This window comes from Ceraceosorus guamensis, assembly GCF_003144195.1.
Source record: "Ceraceosorus guamensis strain MCA 4658 unplaced genomic scaffold IE81scaffold_101, whole genome shotgun sequence".
Lineage (NCBI taxonomy): Eukaryota > Fungi > Basidiomycota > Exobasidiomycetes > Ceraceosorales > Ceraceosoraceae > Ceraceosorus > Ceraceosorus guamensis.
Genome location: NW_020290096.1, coordinates 30,249 through 51,218, shown reverse-complemented (window position 1 = coordinate 51,218; position 20,970 = coordinate 30,249). Strand labels below are relative to the sequence as shown.

Below are 20,970 nucleotides of genomic sequence, written 5' to 3'. Positions count from 1 at the left end.
GTTTGCAAGCGTGTCAGCAGAGCGCGAGTGGCGGATGGGAGGGGGACAGCGGATGGTAGATGCAAGCGCGTGGGGGGCAATCTTCTGCTAAGAGCAAGGTCACGTCCATCTTTGCTTCTGCTCCAGCTCTTCTGCCCGAGTCGAAGAGAAGTCCCTGGATGATGCGCTCAGCAGCAGACCCCACAAGCCCCCGCATCGAAAGCCCCAACTATTGCCCACCCCCTTGCCATTTGCCCACGCTCATGCCTTTCCGCTTCGACCAGCCCGTACATCTCGCACCCCTCACCTCCCGCAAAGCCCATTCCGGAAGCCATGTTGAAGGATGAAAAGGAGGGTGAGTAGCGCGCGCGCGACCTTTGAAATGAGGAGTGTGCGTAGTTGCGTGAGGACTGTAGCGTGCGGTCGCTCGCCTCCTGAGACTGATGTGGGAGGAGGCGTGTCTAGAAGCTTGAACGAAGTCCGAGTGTTGTGGTGATGTGGCAGGAAGCTGGAAGCACATTCGCACCGTTGTCACTTCGACTTGCATCCGAGAATCGTGAATTCAGACTCGAGACTCGCACTCCAAGACTCATCACGCACTCACCACTCAGACTCAGACTCGCGCTGATGATTCACGATTCGATTCCAGAGGCGGCGATTCCGCGGCGAGTGTGAGTCGAGTGAAGCGGCGCACACGCGCATGCCATGGCTGCATGGATCGACGAAAAGTCCTCACGTGATGCGAATTGTAGCCTGCGCGTTACAACAGCTTATTCGTGATTATAATACATGCAAGCCCCCCGCGGCGGTACGCGGTAGCTGCACGGCGAATCAGCTAACGCATCAGCAGCACGCGAAGCAACACGCCCGACGCTGCACTCCGCGCTCTCCAGCATCACGCGTCCAACGATCCTGGTTCGAGTCCACCTTAGACTTGCTATTCCTCTCTTCTCAGGCTTCACCAGCGCATATCCTCCCCGCGCACTCAGCAGTCACACTTGTTGTGAACCTCCGCCCTCGCTTCTCTGGCGCTCTGGTCTAGACTAGCGCCCCTGCAAGTGAGGCGAACGCTGTCAGCCAGCTCAGCTTCAGCGCAGGACGCGCTTTACGCGACGATCGCCTTTCCCAAGTACGAGCCTACGCAACGCTACTGCGCCAGCTCTCATGCTACCAGCCATCTTGAAGCCTACCTGCCATTCCTGACCACTCCGCCATCACCCCCTCAACTGCTCCTGGCTTGGCGGATGAGCGCGCGTCAGACATCTTGGTGTCGACGTGGTCTTTGAGCTAGCGATCGCTGTAGCAGCGCATACAGCCCCCCCACGATTAGGGACCCCTTCCTGCTCTGTGTACGCAGTCCGCAAGAGAGCTCAGCGGTCATGCCCTCTTCGACGCCCAACAGCTTGCCTCTGGCATCCTCCTTGCCACGCGTCTCCTTTCGCAAAGTCCCAGCATCGGAAGCTCTCGCATATCGCAACGATGGCACACACTTGAGCGGTGCCGTTGCGCCCAATGAGAGCGCTTCCAGCTCCATTGCCACGCCGTCTGCCATGGCGCACGTGTCCGTGATGGATGCGCACTACATCGCCTACGGCTACAACGACGGCACCCCCTTTGAGAAGCCGGAGCACTACCTGCGACACGTCGAGCCTCTGGAGATGGAAAGGAATAGACAGGTCGAGTACGATATGGACGAGCAGGACAAGGAGTGGTTGGATGCTCTGAATCAGGATAGACGCAAGGATCAGTTGGATCAGATCTCCTACGAGTCGTTCGAGATCATCATTGATCGGTTCGAAAAGGAATGGTTCGACCTGATCAAGCGCGTGCCTTCCCATCGGCGGGATGGTCGAGAAGGAGCAGCGGATGGTAAGGATGAAGGATCTGATGGGGAAGATACAGAGTGCGCCATATGCTCGGACGCAGAGTGCGAGAACAGCAACGCCATCGTCTTCTGCGACGGCTGCAACCTGGCAGTCCATCAAGATTGCTACGGCATTCCTTATATCCCCGAAGGTCAGTGGTTGTGCAGGAAGTGCACAGTCTCGCCCGATAGAGCAGTGTCGTGCGTGCTATGCCCAAACGAGGGCGGCGCTTTCAAACAGACGACTCAGGGCAAATGGGCACATTTGCTTTGTGCGGTTTGGATTCCCGAGACGGGCGTCAGCAATCCGGTGTACATGGAGCCGATCGACTCGGTAGAGCGCATCCCAAAAGCGAGATGGAAGCTGGTGAGTTTGAAGACCCGCGTGAATGGATCGTCGTCACGCTTGCCCTCCTTGCTGAGGCTGTGTGCTCTGCTCGCCCCCACTCGTATACCTAGCAATGCTACCTATGCCAACACCGGACAGGCGCGTGCATTCAGTGCGACAACAAGCATTGCTTCACGGCGTTTCACGTCACATGCGCACGCAAAGCTCAATTGCTGGTCCGATCGCAGAGGCAAAGAGCCACGCACCACTCTCACAATGGAGCGGCAGGAGCTGGATCAGATTCGGAAGAGGAAGAATCAAACGAGGTCTTGAAAGCTTATTGCCACAAGCATTTGCCGGGAAAGATCAGGCTGGCCAAGGCTAGCGAGGCTAGGATCAAGGAGATTGCTGCAAACGAGCAGGAGGGGTTGACTTCTGCGCGAGCGCAAGGCTTGTCCAGCGCCGTAGAAGCGCCTGATCAGACAAAGAAGAGAAGCATCAAGCTCGTCGTTCGATCGGGCGCAGACGGTTCTCGTCCATCCGGTGGTGCTGGCGCATCGACCTTGTCCAAAGAAGCTCGTGCATACAAAAAGACCTACCGATCGGGTCCTCCACTAGTCCCAGCCTACATCGTTACGCGCGTGATGGAGTACATTTCAAAGATTTCGTTGAGAAAAAAGCTGGAATTGGTGCAGAGGATAGCTAGGTTTTGGAGCTTGAAGAGGGAAGCTAGAAGAGGCGCTCCGCTGCTCAAACGATTGCACTTGGAGCCTTGGACGGCTAGCAAGGATGGAAAAGAGCAAACGGATGCGCAGCGCGTCAAAAAGCTCGAGGTGAGCCGTTGCTTCCGGGAAACGCCGTGGCACTGGCTGGCAGCGCTGCGGCAGTCGTCTTGATATCTCAGCCAGCTGATCCGATATCTCGACAAATGCTCCATCACAGTTCCTCTTTCGACTTCGTGAAGATCTGGAGAAGATCAGAATGCTCGCTGAGCTGGTCAGAAAGAGGGAAAAGGAAAAGTTGAGAGGCGTGCAGCTTTTGAGAGACTCTTTGGTTAATGGTGTTCTCCTGCCCTATCTCGGTGTTCTTCGAAAGATACTAGAGAGGGTTTCAAGGTGAGTCAGATGGGAGCAAGACCTTGATGCAGATGCAGAAACGCAGTCATGCTTACCATTGCTTTTTGCAACCTCTGCTACAGCCTTGATCGAGCAGGCTTCTTCAGCAGACCAGTCTCTGCCATCGACGTGCCTGACTATCACACGGTGATCCAAAGCCCAATGGATTGGTCCACCATCTCTCAAAAGCTGGAAGAACTTCACTACGCCACTGCGCTCGAGTTCAAGCAGGACATTCTGCTCGTGCTCAATAATGCCATGCACTACAACAAGCCGGAAACGGCTTTCCATCGCTCTGCACTGCGTATACTCAAGGCGTGCCAGGATGAGAAGGGTGGAATCTTTTTAGAACTAGATCGGCTAGCAAAGGTGCACTTAGACGCGGGGGAGGGCGTGCCAGAAGGCGAAGGTCTAGATTTGGAGCCGGAAGAGAGCCTCATCGATCTGCTGGGAAGTTACAACGATGAGGACATCTTCGACGCCATCGAGCAGCACGGGGACAGTAGTCAAGCGCCTGCGAATGTCGTCGAAGATCTGACGCGTCACTACTATCGTGTTGAGGCGACGAGCTTGCCAGCTCAGCGGTCTGTCAAAGCGAACAAGAGACTGGCACGAATCGAGCGGGGCAAACGAGCAGCCGAGACGCGCCGAAACGCGCGGGAACAACTGGCGACGACCAAGGGCGCCGACGCCAGCGGATCGCACGAGAAACGAGATGCGGATCGGGACCAGCAGCTAGAAGCGCAGGAAGATAAAGAAGCGCAGATCAAGGCAAGAAGACATGCCGCGGCGGTCATCGCCTCTCGAGCTGCCGTTGTGGCGAGACAGAAAAAAAAGGCGGAAGCGGATGCAGCTGCGACAGCTGCTGCTTGGAAGCGGGCAAGTGCTTCTGGATCTGCCTCGGTCGGCACTGACCTCAAACGCTCCCACTCTGCTTCCATCTCCTCCAAGACGCTCGTCGGATCGGATGGCCAAGCTCCACCTTCATTCGGAAAAGTGGTGCAGGATAGACACACGCCGGAGACGCACGAGGTACGAGAAATGGACGATTGGGACTCCTTCAAGCTCTTCAACTCGGGCTGGGTTCTACCGGACGGAGCTAGACGCGTCAGACATCCGCCGCCTACGGTGACCGAGCCGTTGGCCAAGCGTGAGTGTTGTTAAGAGCTCCTTGCGGCGACATTGCGCTTGGCGCTGATACTGGCGATTCCCGCACGTCGATCGTTCCACGCTGCAGGTGCGCGCACTGGTACGCTCTCTACGGAACCTAATCCGAGCTTGGCGGGCGATGATGCTGCGGAGCGGTCGGGCGCGTCTGCAAAGGCGACGCAGAAGCGGCGATCTCGTTCGCGCACAGAAGAAAAGGTGTCAAAGAGGGGTAGCAAGACGCGCTTGCGGAACATGGACACCTCCGTATCTTCTACTGGCACGGTGCGTACCCATTTCAGAGGTAGCCATGGACAGTTCATCAAAGCTACGGAAGATCCCAACAAGCCCAGAAAGGCAAAGGCGAGAGATGCGACGGATGCGTCGTCGTCTAGAACTGCAAGTCGGTCGAACAAGGTCGTAAAGACGTATTCTTCTGGGAATAGGTGGTCGGAGATGCCACCTAGCTCTCCCCTCAGCTCCGAAGTGGAGGAAGATGATGAGACGGTAAGGATGGAGACTGACTCTGACGCGCTCACTGGGCAGGATGAGCAAGAGGCGGACTCTGACGAGCTCAGCGATCTGGACGACGAGGTGCAAGAAGAGGAAGAGAAGGATTTAGAAGCTCAAAGGGAGGCGGAGAGGGAGCACCGCAATGCAATCAGACGGGAGAAGCATAGACTGAAGAGATTGGCAGAGATGAAAGCTCATGAAGAGCACAAGGAAAGGATGAAGAGGAGCAGGATGGAAAAGAAGGCGGAAGGCGCAGCAGCGATGCTCGTCGACGATGATGCACCTGATGCTTTGCAGGCACAGCAGCAGCAGGCTCATGGTGCATCTTCGTCTGTTGCGCCCAAAGCTAGGCCTGCGCATCTACCGGAAATGGGCATGCCGTCCGACTTTGACGGTGGGACTTTGGTCTGGGCAAAGATGACAGGTACGTCACCGCTCTGCGGGAGGTGGGCATCTCCATGCGCAAGCCAGCGCACAGCTGACTTGGATCTGTTTGGGGGGAAACTTTTCGCGGCGGCGGCGGCGACAGGGTGGCCCTTTTATCCTGCAGAGGTTCTCGACCCGGAGATGGACGAAGTGCCAGATCATGTGCGTCCTCACAAATCCCTTTCATCTGGCACCCTGACCATCATGCGCTTCGCTGACTTTTGCCCCCCCCATTTTCATGCGCGCACACGTTCAGATACTCGAAATGCAAACGGAAGCAGGGCCGACGAGCGTGAGCGCGGATGGGATGGTGGACAGCATCATGCACCTGGTCAGGTTCTTTGATCCTATGCGAACTTTTGCTTGGGTGCCCACCACCTCGTTGCGCTTCTTGTTCGAGGACGATAAGCTGGACCAAAAATTGCTAAAGAGCAGCTCTATGCGAAGTGAGTCTTGCTCTGCAACTGCTCCATGCATCCCTTTTCCGCAAACGCCCAAAATACTCTAGAGTCTTTTTTTTTTTGGACTGCAAATATCGACGAGGACTGATACTTTGCTTTTTTTTTTCTTCGTTGGACATTTCTGCAGCTAATCATCAGCGAGCCTCTGTTCGCAACGCCTATGCCCGTGCCAAAGAGCTGCTCGATGTGTAGTACCAAAGCGCGCCCCCCTTCTGTAATTGTGTGGGCCCCATGTATTTCAAATTCTAAATCATCAATGCGTGGGGGCGTGCAAAATCGTTTGCTTGAACAAGCAGCTTCGTCGTGCGCCCCAACGCGCGCGCGCGCGCGCGCCCCAGCGCCGTCTTACCAGCCCGCGCCTCCCGTGCTGCCATTTCCTGCACCTCCGCGCCTTCTGCCAGCAGCAGGGAGCGAAGCGAAAGCGGAAGAAGAAGCATGTTGATGCGTCCTAGCTAGCTGGGTCAATTCGGATCTGGAAAAGACGGGCGAAGTGCCCATGGAAGGCGAAGCTGCGCCGCCGCCGCCGGATTGAGAACTGCCGCTAGAGGCAGCTTCTGCGCGAGAAGCGTGTCCCCCCGCTTGTCTCGTCGTCGTCGTCGTGGCGGCGGTGGTGGCGGTGGCGGCGCGAGCAGACAAGGATGGTTGTTGCAGCGTCAAATCTCTGAGCGTGTTGCTGGGATCTTGAAAAGAGCCATGAAAAGAGAAGGAGGAGGAGGAGGAGGAGGGGGGGGAAGCAGCGCTATCGTCGTACGTTCCGTCTGGACGTATACGAGCTCTACCGGTCATCGTTGCTCTTGCAGCAGCAGATCCCATCGCCTCTGGACTGGCAGCAGTGGGCGTCGAGCTGGAATCTTCGGCAGAATCGGATCGCGTACGTCGAAGATCAAACGATCCGTACCGCAAATTACCGCTACCCCCCAACGCACCCCCTCCTCCTCCTCCTCCGCCGCCGCCGCTCCCGCTCGTAGCACTACCGCCAAGCGGCGAAAGCATGGCTACAGGCGTCTTGGGACTGCGCGGACTCGCATTCTTCGCAACGTTTGCCGAAGCTTCCGCTTTGCGCTGATAGCCGCGGCCCACAAGCGAAGTTGGTCGCGATTGCTGTGGCTGTTGTTGATGTTGCCTCTGCAGATAACCCTCCTCATCGTCGCTCTCGTTGCCTTCCGAGCTAGACTCGTCATCGCCGTCGGCAGACTGATCGGCCAATTGGTGCGCACCAACACCGTACATGCCCAATGCGGAATCTTTGGCTCCCTCATCTCTTCTGATATCCTCGATGCTTCCGTCTGCTTGGACTGACGAGCCCCCTGTGCCGCCGCTCCAATGCTTGTACCTGCCTCGTTTGGTCTGCGAACCTCGCGTGACCACGTCCGCCTCGGTCTGGACCCCTCTCGATTGACCTTCGTCCATGGACGGCCGCCAACGATCCGCTCCGAATCGCCCCAGAGATCCCTCCACATCCCAAGCGTTCGTGTAGCTCAAAGTCTGTGGCAAGCCGCGCGATTCATTGCCGCCGTAAGATGCGGGCTGAGAAGAGCTAGACACTTGATCCGGCCAATTTCTCAGCGAGGGAGGCTGAGAAGCCGCCGCAGCCAAGCTGCGGTCCATTTCCGAGCTGTGCGGTTGCACAGAAGGCGGCTCTTCAGGAAATCGACGTGTGGGCACCGATTCACCAGTCTGTTTGCCTTGCTCCCACGGAAAGACGGCCTTGACAGCGTTTGGATCTGGTCGGTCGGATCCGAGATTGTCGAACCAGTGCTCGCGCTGCAAGCGTTCAAGTGCGCGTCTACGCGAGGCTTCGTCTGCTCTAGCGCGGTCGTCGGCCGCAGGTCTAAAGAAAGCGTGCCGGCTGCCGTCGTTGGATTCCCAAGCATTTTCGTAATATGCATCTGGCGGGGCAGCCATCTGGTAAGAATCGCTCGGTGGCGGTCCCATGGCAGGATTCCACGAGAGGTGTGGAGGTGACCATGTGCCGTCTCCGGTGGGCGAGGTTGATGAGGCGTGCTGAGGTTTGACAGCTTGTCCTGATGAGGCCATCTCTGCTGCTTCTCTGGCTCTGTGCGCATCAGCAGCGACTTTGCGTTTGCGAGCCTCCGCCTCTTCGTCCGTGCTATCTCCTGGATCGTCCCACGCGTCTGCTGGCGGGGGAATCAAGCTTGTGCGCCCTTCAAGAGGCAAGCTGTAATAAGCTCCTACGGCAGCGTACCTGGAAGCGATGTCGCCGACGCTTGTGCGCCCTTCGCCAAACATGGCACGAAGGTCATCGACGTTGCCCGCGCCAGAAGAAGCTGCTACGCCCGTCTCGCTCCTTTCCCACGCCGCTTGATAGGTCGGTACCTCGAACTGGCCCTCCTCCTCCTCCTCTACGATCTCGACGCCGCGAGACGAGTGCACAACGCGGGTTGCGCCCCGACGCGATCCAGAAGCGGTCTGCAAAGTCTTGCGAGAGGGCACAGCAGCTTCATAGTAGTTGTGCCAAGACCTGAGAAGGGCCGTGTAGTCATTTGCTGCGCGATCTCGACCTGCTGCTGCAGCATCAGCGTTTGGACGCGGCGAGTGCCAAGGTTTGTGCGAGCCGATAAAGTGGGCAATGTGAATGCCACTGCCGTAGCGTACGTATGCAGGAGCATAGCTGTGTGCAAACGATCTGGCAGTGTCAGGACGGGGCCACGAGGCGACACGAACAGAGAGGGGGACACTCACGTGTAACCGCCGTTGGGAGTGGCATTATAGGTGAAGCTTAGCCTGTCCCAACCTCCACCTGAGCCCTCTTGCCCGCGCTTTCTTTCGCCGCCAAAGAAATCATTGAGCAGACCTTGATCGGCACCGTCCCAAGTTCCGGTGGTAGCTGCAAATGATCTTATCGATGCAAACGTGCTGGCCGAAGGTTGAAGGAGCAAGACGCCAGAATTGAAGGCGTCTGGCCAGCCAATGTCCGGCGCAGCGTACAGAGGGGAAGGGGCAAGTCCAAAGAGGTGATGGATCGGTCGCTGAGTGCGCGGGGGGAAAGGGGGGCCAGCGTCAGCAACATCATCTCATGGAAAGCTGTTGCGCCTCCGCCTCACTCACCAAGACGATGGTGTCCGCGTCGAGGAAGAGGACCCGCTTGTACGCATCCATTCGGAATGCGTGCAGCTTGGTCAATGCCGCCCCAGCCGATTCTCCCAAATCTGGCCGGCCTGCAAGGGGGGGGACCAGAAAGGGGGAATTCGAGCGGGTCTTGTCAGGCTGCTAGACTCCCGCACACCGCATTCACGCAGCGCAGCTCGCTCTCGCTCACCTAACAAGGCCAAATTCCTCGCCGCCTGCCTTCGAATCCTTCTGCCCAACTTGGCATCCTGAGATCGTTGTTGCGCACCGCCAACGCCCGAGCCAGTAGCAGCCAGCTTTTTTGTAGCTTCGTCGACGATGGAAGTAGCGAGAGAGATTTGCTCCACTCCCACTATGCGATCAAAACGACGCGCCAAAGATTTGATGGTTCGAGGGCTAAGACTGGCCGGAGTCACTAGAGCGATGGTGTGGATATCTTGCCGAGGTGCGTCGCTCGTCGTCGCTGACGCATCGTCCGAAGCGCTTCGGCTGGCTTGATCGGTAGATGCGGGCAAATGCTTGGCTAGGGAAGCGGAGAGAGCGAGTGCGCCGGGCAAGTAGTCGTCGGTGGTGACTAGCGTGACGATGGCAAAGGGTGTTGTGCCGCCGCTGGCTGACGGAGACGAGGACGATGTGTGCGGCGTCGGGGTCGGGGTCGGGGTCGGGGTCGGGATCGACATGCTGTGCGGCGACAACCCAGTAAGGGTCGGAGTGGGAATGAGGTCGCTGTCAGTGAGGAAGGGGTGGTGGGATGTGATGTGATGTGATGTGATATCCGGGCCAATCTGCGTGCGCATCTACAAGTCGATGCGAGACAAGAGGTGAAGAGAGCGCGGCGGGCGATGTGTAGATGTGAGAAGAAACCAGCAGATACACACTCACGCTCACGCTCACCAGCATGCATCCGTACGTGGACCATATCTCGTGCCCGCCGTACCGTAATCGCCGAAGCGGCAAAGTCGACTGAAGTCGAGCAAATTGTGACTGACTGACTGGCTGGCTGGCTGGCTGGCTGCACGCCGCCGCGCGTTGGACCTTTCGGATCTTCCAGCCCTCTCTCACTCACTCACAACTGCCTTTGCTTGCCTCCCAGCAGCGCAATAGGCCTGACTGCCCGCATGCACGGCCTTCGATATCGGTTGGGGGGAAAGCTATACAAGACAAGCGCGCGAGCAACATCAGCGTGCGTGCATCATGCAGCAGCAATTTCGTGCGTGTACGTGTGCCATGCACATCAGCGGCACTGCGACTGTTGACTCTCGCCTCTGACTGCACAACGCGAGCAGCGAGGGCCATGATGAGCGCGCGCGTGGGGCGGCGCGGGTGTTGTTCAATTGTTAATTGCCGCGCACGCTGCACGCCACACCCCGCCGCGAAGCGCGCGCGCGGGAGTTGACCCAAAACCTTGCGCGATCGAGCAACTCAATCATTTGCAGACTCTTCTGCTAGCTGCTGCTGCTGCTGCTGCTGCATAACCTCTCGGGCGATCCATCATCTGTATATATCCATTCAACATTTCCCGCACGCGCGCGCGGCCTCTTCATTTGGACCGCGCTCGCTGGGATGATGATCAGCGCGCGCGCGCAAGCAGTTTCCCATGAAAATCACGTGAATTGAATGACCAATCCAAAGTCTTGAATCATGAATTGATCCTATTCCCCCCCCCCCGCCCCGCGCGCCATTCACCAGTTTTTCATTCACGATTGGCTCTCGAGATACGCGGAAAGAGACTGCACTGACTTGACTCTACCTGCTCTTTCCTCCACCCAAAGCTCGACATTATCGCGCCAAATTGGGGCTCATGGTCAAGAGTAACGAGCAGTGTGAATTCATTCATCATGTCACTCAACCACCTCGCATGCCGAGCGTCACGGTCACGAGTCGAGTGCCGCCGCATGCTCGAGGCAGGCTGGCCACGGCATCGGTACCCCACACTTGACTGTGACTGTTGACTGTACTGTTGTTGTGATGTGCTACACCTTCGCCTGTCCGAACATGCAGCCAACAGATCAGCTGGACATCTTTGCGGGCCGTCGGAGGCGCATCGTGAACCATGTTGGCGTGTGACGTGCGTGTCCACCACATGGATGGGCTTTATTGGCAGGCCTTGCTTGGAATTCGAGTCGTGAGTGTTGGTGTAGCAGACGGTCAACTCCGTACGTGATGGGAAAGGGATAAGATTTCGTAGGGATCGGAGAGGAGTCACGCATCTACCGCAAAAGCAGGGGTCTAGGGTCTGAGTGGTGAGTCAAAATCTGAAACGAATGTGTGAACATCATCAGCTATCTTGTATGATGATCATGAGATTGGTTACCTCGAGACTCGAGACTCGATCATGAGCCACGTGATTCAGGCCCTGATCGACTATATCTGCTCAATCAAAAATTAAGCTGTCTCGATCGACCGAGTGACCGACACCTTACACACGTCGGAGATCCGAAGCCGGCGAACGCGTACGTGTGGGCGCGATCGAGGAATCATGGAGAGAGCGCGCGCGCGCTGCTGCTGCTACTGTAGCTGTGAGCGGAGCTGAATTCCTCGATGGGATCGTGGATCGTGAATCGTGAATCCTCGCGGCACGGCCAGCATCGTACACATATATGCAATCAATCAAGCAAGCTTGCCTGCCTTGCCTTGCCTTGCCGCACGGCGTTCATGCGTGCGGGTCTGCCGGCGATTTGTTGCCGTGTCCGCGCGCGCGGCGGCGGACAGCGATCACAATTAAATGCGCGGTGCATGTGATGACGGCAGGATCGAGCTGTGACTTGCAACGAAACAAGATGCCGTGCTGTAGACTCTGACTCGATAGACCGCGCGGAGTTCAGACGCGGGGCCCACGCTCGAGCTTGTCTTGACTTCCAGCTACAGATTGACGGCTTGTCATGTCCTGGCAGTCGTGAGTGCGAGCGCGACATTGACGAGAGATCGAGCTCGGTATTCTTGCACCGCACGCTGCGAGGTAAAGTGATGCAGGCTGGCAGGCCACACACACACGCATGCACGCACGCACGCACGACGTCGTGATCACGTCCCCGAGTCAATGAAGCGCGCTAGTTGGCTCAAAGCCGATGCAGGACTCATGACTGCGAAACCACATGACATGACACCTTGCCATCCATCCATCCTTTCCGCGCTTGTGGGAGTGATGAGAATCGTCGATTAGCGTCGCGTGCACAATGTGGTCAATCATACCACCCCCCCCCCCCCCCCCCCCCCCCCCCCCCCCCCCCCCCCCCCCCCCCCCCCCCCCCCCCCGGCGCCATACTCGTGAATGCTTTGCGACGGCTCGTCCATCACTGCGGAGTTCCGACGAGGTTCTTCGAGAGCAAGAAAAAAAGTGTGAACGCTTCGCTTCGCTTTGCTCATTCATGCTCAAATCTTGACATGCAGGCACCGTGGATCGAGATGGCTTGAATCCGCCAACGAGGGAACGCACTCTGAAGGCGTGCGTGGCTCGACGTGCGGGCGTGTTCTGCGTCGAGGCGGTGCCATTTGCGCAGTTTGCGAACCTCAAACTTGTGACCGACGGTCAGATGCTCGTCAGGTTTGCATGAGAGCGTGTACGACGTGCGACCTTTTGCTCACCAAAGCGTAACATAGGTCGCATTGCATGTCCAGGCCGGTCGCCGAATATGCCGACAGCACCGAAACGTTGCTTTGTGTGTCTAGGCATGACCGCACGCTCACTCCTCACTACTCAAAGCGTTGCTCGCAATGGCTATGGGCGCGGTCACTGGCACGAGCGGCACGCGACTGGCCGCAGTACGGCCTACAAGAAAAGGTATAAAGAGGCCCCGAATCGAATGCCATCCCTTTTCATTCCTCTCTCTCCCCATCTCACCCTCATCGCTTCTACCTTGCCATCCCAATTTCCACCTCCTCGCTCAGCGCTCTCTCGCACCTCTTGCTTTGTCGGCCGCAAAAAATCGCCAACAATGTTCTCTCGCGCATTCATCCTCGTCGCTGGCATGCTTGCCATGTCCGCTGCTGTTTGTGCCGCCCCAGCACCGCTGAAGCGTCAAGATACGACCGTCTACAATGGTCAGGCCAGCTACACCGAGTTCAACGGCGGTTACGGTAACTGGTGAGCAACGCGCGGTCGAATCGTGCAAGCGTCTGATTACATTGCGAATGCTCAGGCAATACGCTCTGCCTGGCACCATCTCGCAGCGGAAGCCAAGTGCAGAACTCGGATGCTGCGGTCGGCATCGACCGCAACGTATATGGCAACGGTGACCATTGCTTCCAATTCATCGAGGTGAGTAGCAGCAGCAATCCAGCATTGTTCGGTTCGCCCGCTCATTCGCAACAAATTCCTTCCCGATCTAAACGTTTTGCTTTCCCCCGCCCTCACACGCCTTTGTTGCCTGTTGCTGCAGATCACCGCTCGCGGCAAGACTGTCCGTGCTCAAGTCGTCGACAGCACGGACGGCGATGGAGCTCTCAACCTCTCCACTTCCCTCTTTGAGCAATTCGCTCCTCTGGACGCCGGTGTCTTTGACGCATCTTGGCAGTTCGTTCAGTCCGACAACTAAGCGCCGTCCGGCCCGCTCGCCCGCCCATCGTTCTTGCGCGCGCGTCGCGCCCTTGCCTGCTTGCTTGCTTGCTGCCACGCCCGCCCGGCCCCCCGTCTTGTCCCGCTACTTTCTCTCTCCTTCTCTCTCTCTCTCTCTCTCTCTCTCTCGCAGCCCCTCTTGCGCTCCCGCTCGTGTTTGACAGTTTGACACAAGGACAATTGCACATTTTCAAATGTTGATCTGGGTCATTTTTCGCTCAGCTCACAGCGTGAGCGCTGGCCATTCCACCACCCACCTGACGCAAGTGTATCTGTTCCAGTTGCGCCTGCCCAAGCCAAGCCCTGTTCGCGTCGAAGCGGCCATCTTGCATCTGACCGCTCGGCTCGGCGGCAACTCGCACTTCAATCCTTCAAAAGGCCCAGCTCGATGCACGAATCTTTCAAGCCCCCCACGCACAATCGCAAAAGTGTCAAACAGGTCTCGAGTGCGACCACAAGAACAGGGTTCATTTCAGGACGCGGTTGTGAAGGGGACTGATAGAGTGATCGAGTCGGACTTGGGGAGAAGGAGAAAGCCGGGGGCAAAAAGCCACCGAAAAGTAGAAAGCGCCGTAAAGACCGTGTGCGTGTTATCTTTCTTTTTTTTTTTTTTGTTTAACGAAGATGGAACGGTGACGCTAGAGCAGTCAGCGGCTTCCGTCGGGAGATTAACGCTTACTTGCGAGGAGGAGCATCGACCTTCTTGACTGGCTCCTTGACGGGCTCAGGGTTGGTCTTGACTGGCTCTTTGACGGGCTCAGGGTTGGTTTTGACCCGCTCTTTGGTCACGGGCTCAGTCTTGACTGGCTTGGTCGTGTTGGGGCTGGTCTTCACAGCTTCCTTCGCAGGCGGCTTGCCGGGCTTGTCAGAATGGCTGTCGTCTGGCTTCTTCACAGGCTTAACGTGTCCCTCCAAGAGAATCATCCTTTCGATGAGAATAGGGGTATAGTTGTAGAAGAGCCTAATGAAGATGAACAGAGATGGCAAAATGACCACGGGGCTCTCTCAGCTATCTTGACCGGGCCGCGGGTGGTGCTTCAACACCACTACTCACTCTTCCTTGGTAATCTTGTTGTGCGTGCGCGCGATGCAGGCTACGGAAGCCCATTTACCAAGAGGTCCGCCTTCATCCTTAAAGTTGTCTTGAGTGCGGTACTTGCCGGTGATCTTGTCGCACGCCTCGGACCATTCCGCGTTGTAGTGCCCATTCGGGACGTCTAGCCACACCGTGACCGCTGCGTGCGAGTGTTTGTGGCAACATGTGATGCATTGGAATCAGCTCTTCTATGGCCATGTGTCGGCATGCAATCGCGTCGCGTGACTCACGTTGGTAGGCATCAACGACATTTTGGATGAGGAAAGCACCGTGCTTTTTGGCCTTCACTGCTACCTTTGTATCGGCAGGAGTGATAGGTTGTTTGGTGTCAGGGGTAGTTCCGGCAGGCGCAGCAGCAACGCTGCCGAGAGCCGCGCAGAGGGCGAGGGACGAAGCTACGAAGGTGTAGGCGAGCTGCATGATGATGGGAATGATGGCTGGGAGATTTACTGACGAAATTGGTCGGCTGTGGAAGAGCTAAAGGGCTATTGCTCAAGTTGCTGCAAGGGGGACTTGGGAGGCTGAAGATGCTGGATTCTGATGAGAATGGAATGAGCTTTACTAGACCCGAAGCGGGGGTATTTATAATCCAACGATGTGACCGACACATGCACGGTAAGAGCTGCTTTGCTCCATCTGAGCCGGCCGCCGACTCCTGCGAAGGGCCACCAAGACGAGGTCACGTAGGTTCCTCAGCGTTGTTGAGTGATCCTGCACTGGAATCATCGCAGCGCTCACCGCCCATTATCAGGACCTCGCGGAGCCTTGTACCTCTTGTCAACGCAGACTAGAGCACACTCAGGAACACCCCTATCCACCCAGTCTACATGTCATGTGAGAATGAGCTCTGAACTTGACAGTGAGAAGAGCAATGCTTCACAACACAAGATTGACTTTTCGTGGGCAAGGTCAGCTCCGACTTCACTCGACTGGCGTGACCGCAGATTGCATTCCGCCTCAGCCCAGCAAGGTACCACCTGTTCAACGCCGCCCTTTACCTACGCCCTTTTTCCGCGCCGCATGCTGGGCCGGAGTGTGCCTTTGCGCAGTCCGGTCCATCATTCTCACGAAGCTCAATCCATACTCAGCTGTCATCAATCGCGCGCGTGAGCACTGACCGCTTGTGCCTGTCTGCTCAGGGCTTGCCCCGCGCCCAATCGGATTGCAGTACTGACATCCAATAGAGTCCAGCGCTTGACCCTGCATTTCCGACCGTCGCCATTCCTCCGTCTAGCGTTGGAAGCAAGAAACTCGACAGAATGGACAGGCATCCTCGGTGCCCTGGCAGACCGGCTCGAACCCGGTGACAGCCAGCATAGCGAGGACGCACGCTCATCCGTCGCAGCCACTCATCCAAATTTGGCGCTGACTATGCGACACCCTGGCCTCCGATTGCGCTGCCGAAAGTCGACCAGCAGACGACGCAAGGTGTTGGTGTAGCGTCGCGGTAAGAGCAACTCGTTGTGCCTCGACTCTCCCCGTCCCACCACTATCCTCTAGGACACTCTGCTTGCTGCCTGCGCAAAAAGGCTGACGAAAATCCCACTAAATGTCGCGCGCGCGCATCGCCCTGCAAGCGAGATACGATGGGCTGGCTGCTGCCCACGATGTTCCCAAAAATCCCACCACTTTGCCACGTCTTGCTGACATCAGTCTAAACAGGCCCCGGACTAAAGGAGGTTGCGTCGGGGATGCAAATCTGCTGTCGAGTCAGGGTGCCAAACGTCGCGATGGTCGCGCTCGCGTGTACTTGGCGTCAGAGTGCCGTACCACGGCTGAGCCTCCAGCATGCAAGCACCCTGCTGATGACGGGACACGACCTCAGCAGGAAACGCATAGACGGGAAAAAACCTTGGGTGCGAAGCGTCCGGCTCGATGATCGTCGATCTACGCCGCGTGATCACGTCGCCTGATTTGCCATCGTGATCACTACACACTCGATGCTCGTTCGGGCTGAGCATGATGTGATAACGTCGACTACCAAAGCAGCCAAGGGAAAACAAAAGAACAGAAAAAGGGGTAAATTCGTAAGTGAAGCCTGGTAGTAGAAGGGAGTATTTCGAGTCGTGTCGAGGACGTCACTGAAGGGGAAGAACGGCAGAACAAACAAATGACCAAGCAGTGGCAAGCAAAAAAAACAAAGCGAACACCGTCATCCCGCGCGCGCAATGATGACGGCGGTCCGCGGGGAGGGGAAAAATCAGGGGAAGCAAATAAAAAGGTGAATAATGGAATGTGAAGGATGTGTGTCGTGTATTGATGGCATCAAGCGGTGTGCGTATCGACTGGACGAGGCCAGCGTCCGTCCCTCATCACCCCGACATTCGCATAGCCTGCGCCGCCCTCTTTAATCGACCGGCTCCTCCGAAGCGTCCCTGAAGGATTTGGTGCTGGAATGCATGCTAGTTCGTCTCGCTTGCATCTCTGCCAATTCTCCATCCGTCGTGTTCGAAGGCATGACTTTCGTGGCGTGCATGTTGGGCTGTGGTGGTGGTGGTGGTGGTGCAGCAGCTTTGCTGCGCGACAGCAGGGGCGTTTGCGAAGCGTAAGAGCCGGGCAGATGTCCGTTTGTGGGGCTCCTGGCATTCTTGGTGCCACTGCCGCTGCTGGCCGAAGTCCAACGGAGCGTGGCGTCGGATGCGACGTTGGCCAGTTCCGAAGCTGCCGAGCGTCGATATCCCGAGCCGGAAGCCGAGGCGGAGGCGGGTGGTGCTTGTCGCTGTACAGTCCGAGCTTCCTCCTCCGTATCCTCCGCATCCGCATCCGCATCCACTTCGTGCTCCTCTTGCTCTTCGTCCGACTTGGCAGAGGAGAAATCATCCTCCAAATCGGCAGCATGAGAAGAGTCTTTGGACGCGGGGCTGCTGTCCAAAGTGTTCGACTCGGCATACTGCTGCGGCAAAGAGTGAAAATAGTCGTCGCCATCGCCATCCAACAGCCAGGCAGCCAGATTGGCAGACTGTTTGAAAGCCGGCGTGCTCTCGTCCGCATAAGCATCGTACCCTTCCGCCATGGCGAGGATGGGCAGCAGCGCACGAGGAGCATCGATTGTAGCTACGGCAACTTCGGCCGGGGAAGCTTCGGTCTTGAGAGCGGCGGCGGCGGCAGCGGCGGGGAGGGCAGGCTGCAGTGTTGCAGATCTAGGATGCTGCGCATCGCCAGCAACAACATCTTCGTCTGGGATATCCTGCACCTGACGCGATTCGCCGCCGGTAGCGTGCATCGCAGCAGCGGCCAGAGCAAGAGATTGCGAGACTAGCATTCTGCACTCCTCCACAGTGTTGCAGTCCCGCATGCGCCTGTCCAAAGTCGCCAGCACACGAGCCGTCTCGGATCTCGAGGTGGTCGAGGAAGTTCGCGCCGGTCCCATCGAGCTGCGCGTCGATGGTGACTGAGCATAGCCCGCCGCATGATTAGCCGTGGGCGTCTTGTTGCCCACCGCGTGCTCGTCCACCGTACCACCGGCGGAGTAAGCCCAAGCGCTTGGCGGGGCATGCTCGTTGCTGCTAGAGTGTCCGCCCACGCTTCCAGCCGTCCCAGCGGCGGCGGCAGCAGCTGCGGCATTGCGCTCAGCAGCAGCAGAGCTTCCTGGTCTCCTGATGGACGCGCCGATCGCTGCGTTGCTGGGACCGATGGAAGATTGTCGAGCATAGCTCCAGGGTATCTTGCGACTTGGAGGCTCGGCGCGAGCTTGCTGACCCTGCGCTGGCGGCGGAGAAGGGGGAGTAGCAGCTCTGCGAAGCAGAGGCTCTTCGGGGTATATGCCGACAAGACCACCGCTGTCGGTGGTCGATCTCGAAAGGTCAGCCACGCCAGCATTGACCGATTCGTCCTTGAGCGGAAGATCAGGAAGCGCTTCGGTCGCGTCTGGCGTCTTGACTGGCGGATCGGGCGTGGTGCTCTCGATGGCGGGTGATAATCGACCCTCATCCCCATCTCGATATGCGGGAACGGGAACGCGTCCGCCAGCAGATGGTGGGCGATTGCTATGAGATCTGCCAAGAGAACCACCAACGGTGCGCGACTGCGGTTGCTGAAATTCGCTGATGGAGGCAACACTTGCGTGTCCAACAGAGCTGGAGGCAATGTTGTCTTCGCTGGCATTGGGCATGTTGGCAAAGGAGCCGTTGCGAGAACTGTTGCCAGAGTGGAGACGACGTGGTTGAGGAGTGACGATGCCCGAAGCGCTCGGCTTGCGCCCACCAAACAGCGACCTCACGCGACCGGACAAGGCGCCCTTGCGACCATCGCCGGTGTTGGAGGACAAGCTGATGACGCTCTGCCTGCTTTCGCGTCCGCTGGCTGGCGAGTCGAATTGGCCCTGGGTCAGAGGACTGGGAGGCGTGCCATTGAACATGTCTACCATGTCGCGGACCGAAGAGGTTGTACCCTCGTTTCGCGGTTGCAAAGCACCCTTGGCGCTGCTGCCCCTTCGCGATCCGCCAACCGATCCAGGCACATACTCATCGTCCACCGTGCCATAATCGACGGAGGCGGAACGTCCATTCTGCTCGCTTGGTTTGCCCGCTTCCGGAGGCCCGCGGTACGCCGAAGGTGGTTGACTGCCCGTCTTGGGGGTCAAGTTGGACCGGCTGCTGTTGCTAGCACGAATGGAGCTCGCTCTCGATGCGCTGCGCTCGCGTCCCGAAACTCCCGCAGCAGCGAGCAGCTGATCTTCCAGCGGCGCACCTTCGGCAGCTGATCGCGCCGAAAGCGGAGGAGCGGGAGAGGTGGCGCTTCGAGCAGAGAGGGGTGTGGAGGATCCGCCATCGTCTCTGACTCCGAGGTTCATGACGCCAGGTCTTTTTCTCGCGTTCTTCTTGGCTTCCGCGTCCTGCTTGGCCACCTCGATGGTGCGCAGCCTGTTGGGCGTCAAGGAGACCTTCATCGTCTGTCCGCTCATCATTAGCGCTTCGAAATCGTCCGGCTCCACAATCTCTGGGTTGGCGCCGTCGCTGGTCTGAGAGATGGAGGGTTTGGGAGCAGCCATGTCCTGGCTGCTTCTGAAGCTTCCGCGTCGACGACCCTGCAGCAAGTTGCCCCAGCCGCGATCGCTGCTGGATCTACGGGTGAGGGTCGGTCCGGTGCTCGTAGCAGCCGTCTCCACGCTGTGATTTGTCGATCCGACGGCCGAATTGAAGGCCGTCGCGCTGCCGGGCAAGGAGCTGCCGTGCGTGAGGCTTGTGCTGGCCGGACTCTGCGCGCCAAAGTCGCGGTCGTTGTGCCCATGAGCGCTGGCGCTGTAAGGTTGACTGCTCTCTCGTCCATGTCCTTGTCCCGCAACTCGAGGTGTAGAGGGAAAGGAAGGGCTGATGGGTACGCCGGTAGAGCTGAGGTTGAGGCTCTGCCTCACAAATTTTCTACGACCAGCAGCTTCTTCCAGCTCAGACTCGTCGGGAACTTGCCAAGGACGAGCGCTTCCTCTTCGCGATTCGCCCTCTTCCCTTTCCTTTGACTGCATTTCCACCCGCGTGGTCATACGGTCCCACCAACTAGCGCAGCTCTCATCCTCCTCCAGAGCCTTTCTCAGATCCATCAGTCCAGCTTCGTCGCTATTGTCCCGCTCGATGATGCGTCCCACATTGTTCAGCACGTGTTCCGCCACGAATTCCAGCAGAGCCGTCACGTAGATGCTGACGGGCGGTGTGATGGAAGCGATGGGCCGGCCTTCTGAAGACATGATGGTCGTGTCTGCAGAAGTCGAGTGGGGCGAAGGATCTTCGAGCGAGCCAAGCGTACTGTAGTACTGACACCTGACGCGAAGCTAGTGTGCGCGCCGATCCGCGCGCGCACAGAGGGAGAAGAAGGGGGGGAGGGGGTTAGCGGGAGTGCGGGAGGGGGGCGGAAATGGCAATTGTGTGAGGGTTGGAAGCGCCAACGAGACTCACAGCCTCGTATGCGCTCTTGACGGGGAATCCCTCGGTGCCATCCAGACGACTGGTGGCGCTGAGACCGAGGGGCACCTTGTTTCCCTCTTTGCGCATGCCATCCACATACTGCCTCATCTCCACTTCGGCTTCCAGCACGGCATTCTTGGCCAAGAGCGCACCTGCACCCGTGCTTCCCAGAACGCGCAGTATGCCATCCGTCTTGATGCGGTCGGTAGCGAGCGATTTGGCCGAGCTGAGCACGAGCAGGAGCAGTTCGTCTAGCAGTCTGTTCAAAAAGTGCAAAGTCTCTGCTCGGATGCGCGTAGGTCTGGAAAAGGAGATGAGCGAGTTTGCGCTTCGAGCGGAAATGTAGGATGGCGAGTCTTGAAGCAGAATGCCTGCGGGTAGGGAAGGCATGGCTGCTCGTGGTCGAAAGGAATGCCATGGACGTCGAGGAAAGTCCCATTGCAATGAGGCGTCGCGTTTCGCGTGAGCATGAGCGTGTGCGATGACGGAAGATCGGTCGC

General features: G+C 57.9%; 5 protein-coding genes across 5 annotated transcripts; 2 read left to right on the top strand and 3 right to left on the bottom strand.

The window, feature by feature from the left end:
• Window positions 1–1,358: 1,358 nt before the first annotated feature.
• Window positions 1,359–3,664, top strand: IE81DRAFT_294537 (hypothetical protein; the record flags this gene model as incomplete). The annotated part of the gene is made up of 4 exons (XM_025512056.1): window positions 1,359–2,210; window positions 2,303–3,004; window positions 3,114–3,286; window positions 3,370–3,664. Coding segments are annotated over 4 exons (2,022 nt in total), but the record flags the coding sequence as incomplete, so codon positions are not given.
• Window positions 3,665–5,988: 2,324 nt separating this feature from the next.
• IE81DRAFT_368909 (nucleotide-diphospho-sugar transferase) lies at window positions 5,989–9,759 on the bottom strand. The gene is made up of 4 exons (XM_025517191.1): window positions 9,113–9,759; window positions 8,902–9,011; window positions 8,536–8,822; window positions 5,989–8,464 (listed from the first exon to the last, which is right to left on the bottom strand). Exons 1-4 carry the CDS (start codon window positions 9,717–9,719, stop codon window positions 6,178–6,180), a joined length of 3,291 nt encoding a protein of 1,096 aa, XP_025366835.1. The 5' UTR covers window positions 9,720–9,759; the 3' UTR covers window positions 5,989–6,177.
• A 2,859-nt stretch (window positions 9,760–12,618) lies between these two features.
• Window positions 12,619–13,663, top strand: IE81DRAFT_326299 (hypothetical protein). The gene is made up of 3 exons (XM_025514784.1): window positions 12,619–13,006; window positions 13,093–13,180; window positions 13,302–13,663. The coding sequence occupies exons 1-3, from the start codon at window positions 12,858–12,860 to the stop codon at window positions 13,455–13,457; spliced, it is 393 nt and encodes a 130-aa protein (XP_025366834.1). The 5' UTR covers window positions 12,619–12,857; the 3' UTR covers window positions 13,458–13,663.
• Window positions 13,664–14,152: 489 nt separating this feature from the next.
• On the bottom strand, window positions 14,153–14,993 carry IE81DRAFT_343199 (hypothetical protein; the record flags this gene model as incomplete). Its single annotated transcript, XM_025515730.1, has 3 exons — window positions 14,153–14,438; window positions 14,532–14,712; window positions 14,804–14,993. 3 exons carry the CDS (start codon window positions 14,991–14,993, stop codon window positions 14,153–14,155), a joined length of 657 nt encoding a protein of 218 aa, XP_025366833.1.
• Window positions 14,994–16,769: 1,776 nt separating this feature from the next.
• IE81DRAFT_13569 (hypothetical protein) lies at window positions 16,770–20,384 on the bottom strand. Its single transcript, XM_025510303.1, has one exon. The coding sequence runs from the start codon at window positions 20,251–20,253 to the stop codon at window positions 16,921–16,923; it is 3,333 nt and encodes a 1,110-aa protein (XP_025366832.1). The 5' UTR covers window positions 20,254–20,384; the 3' UTR covers window positions 16,770–16,920.
• Window positions 20,385–20,970: the final 586 nt, after the last annotated feature.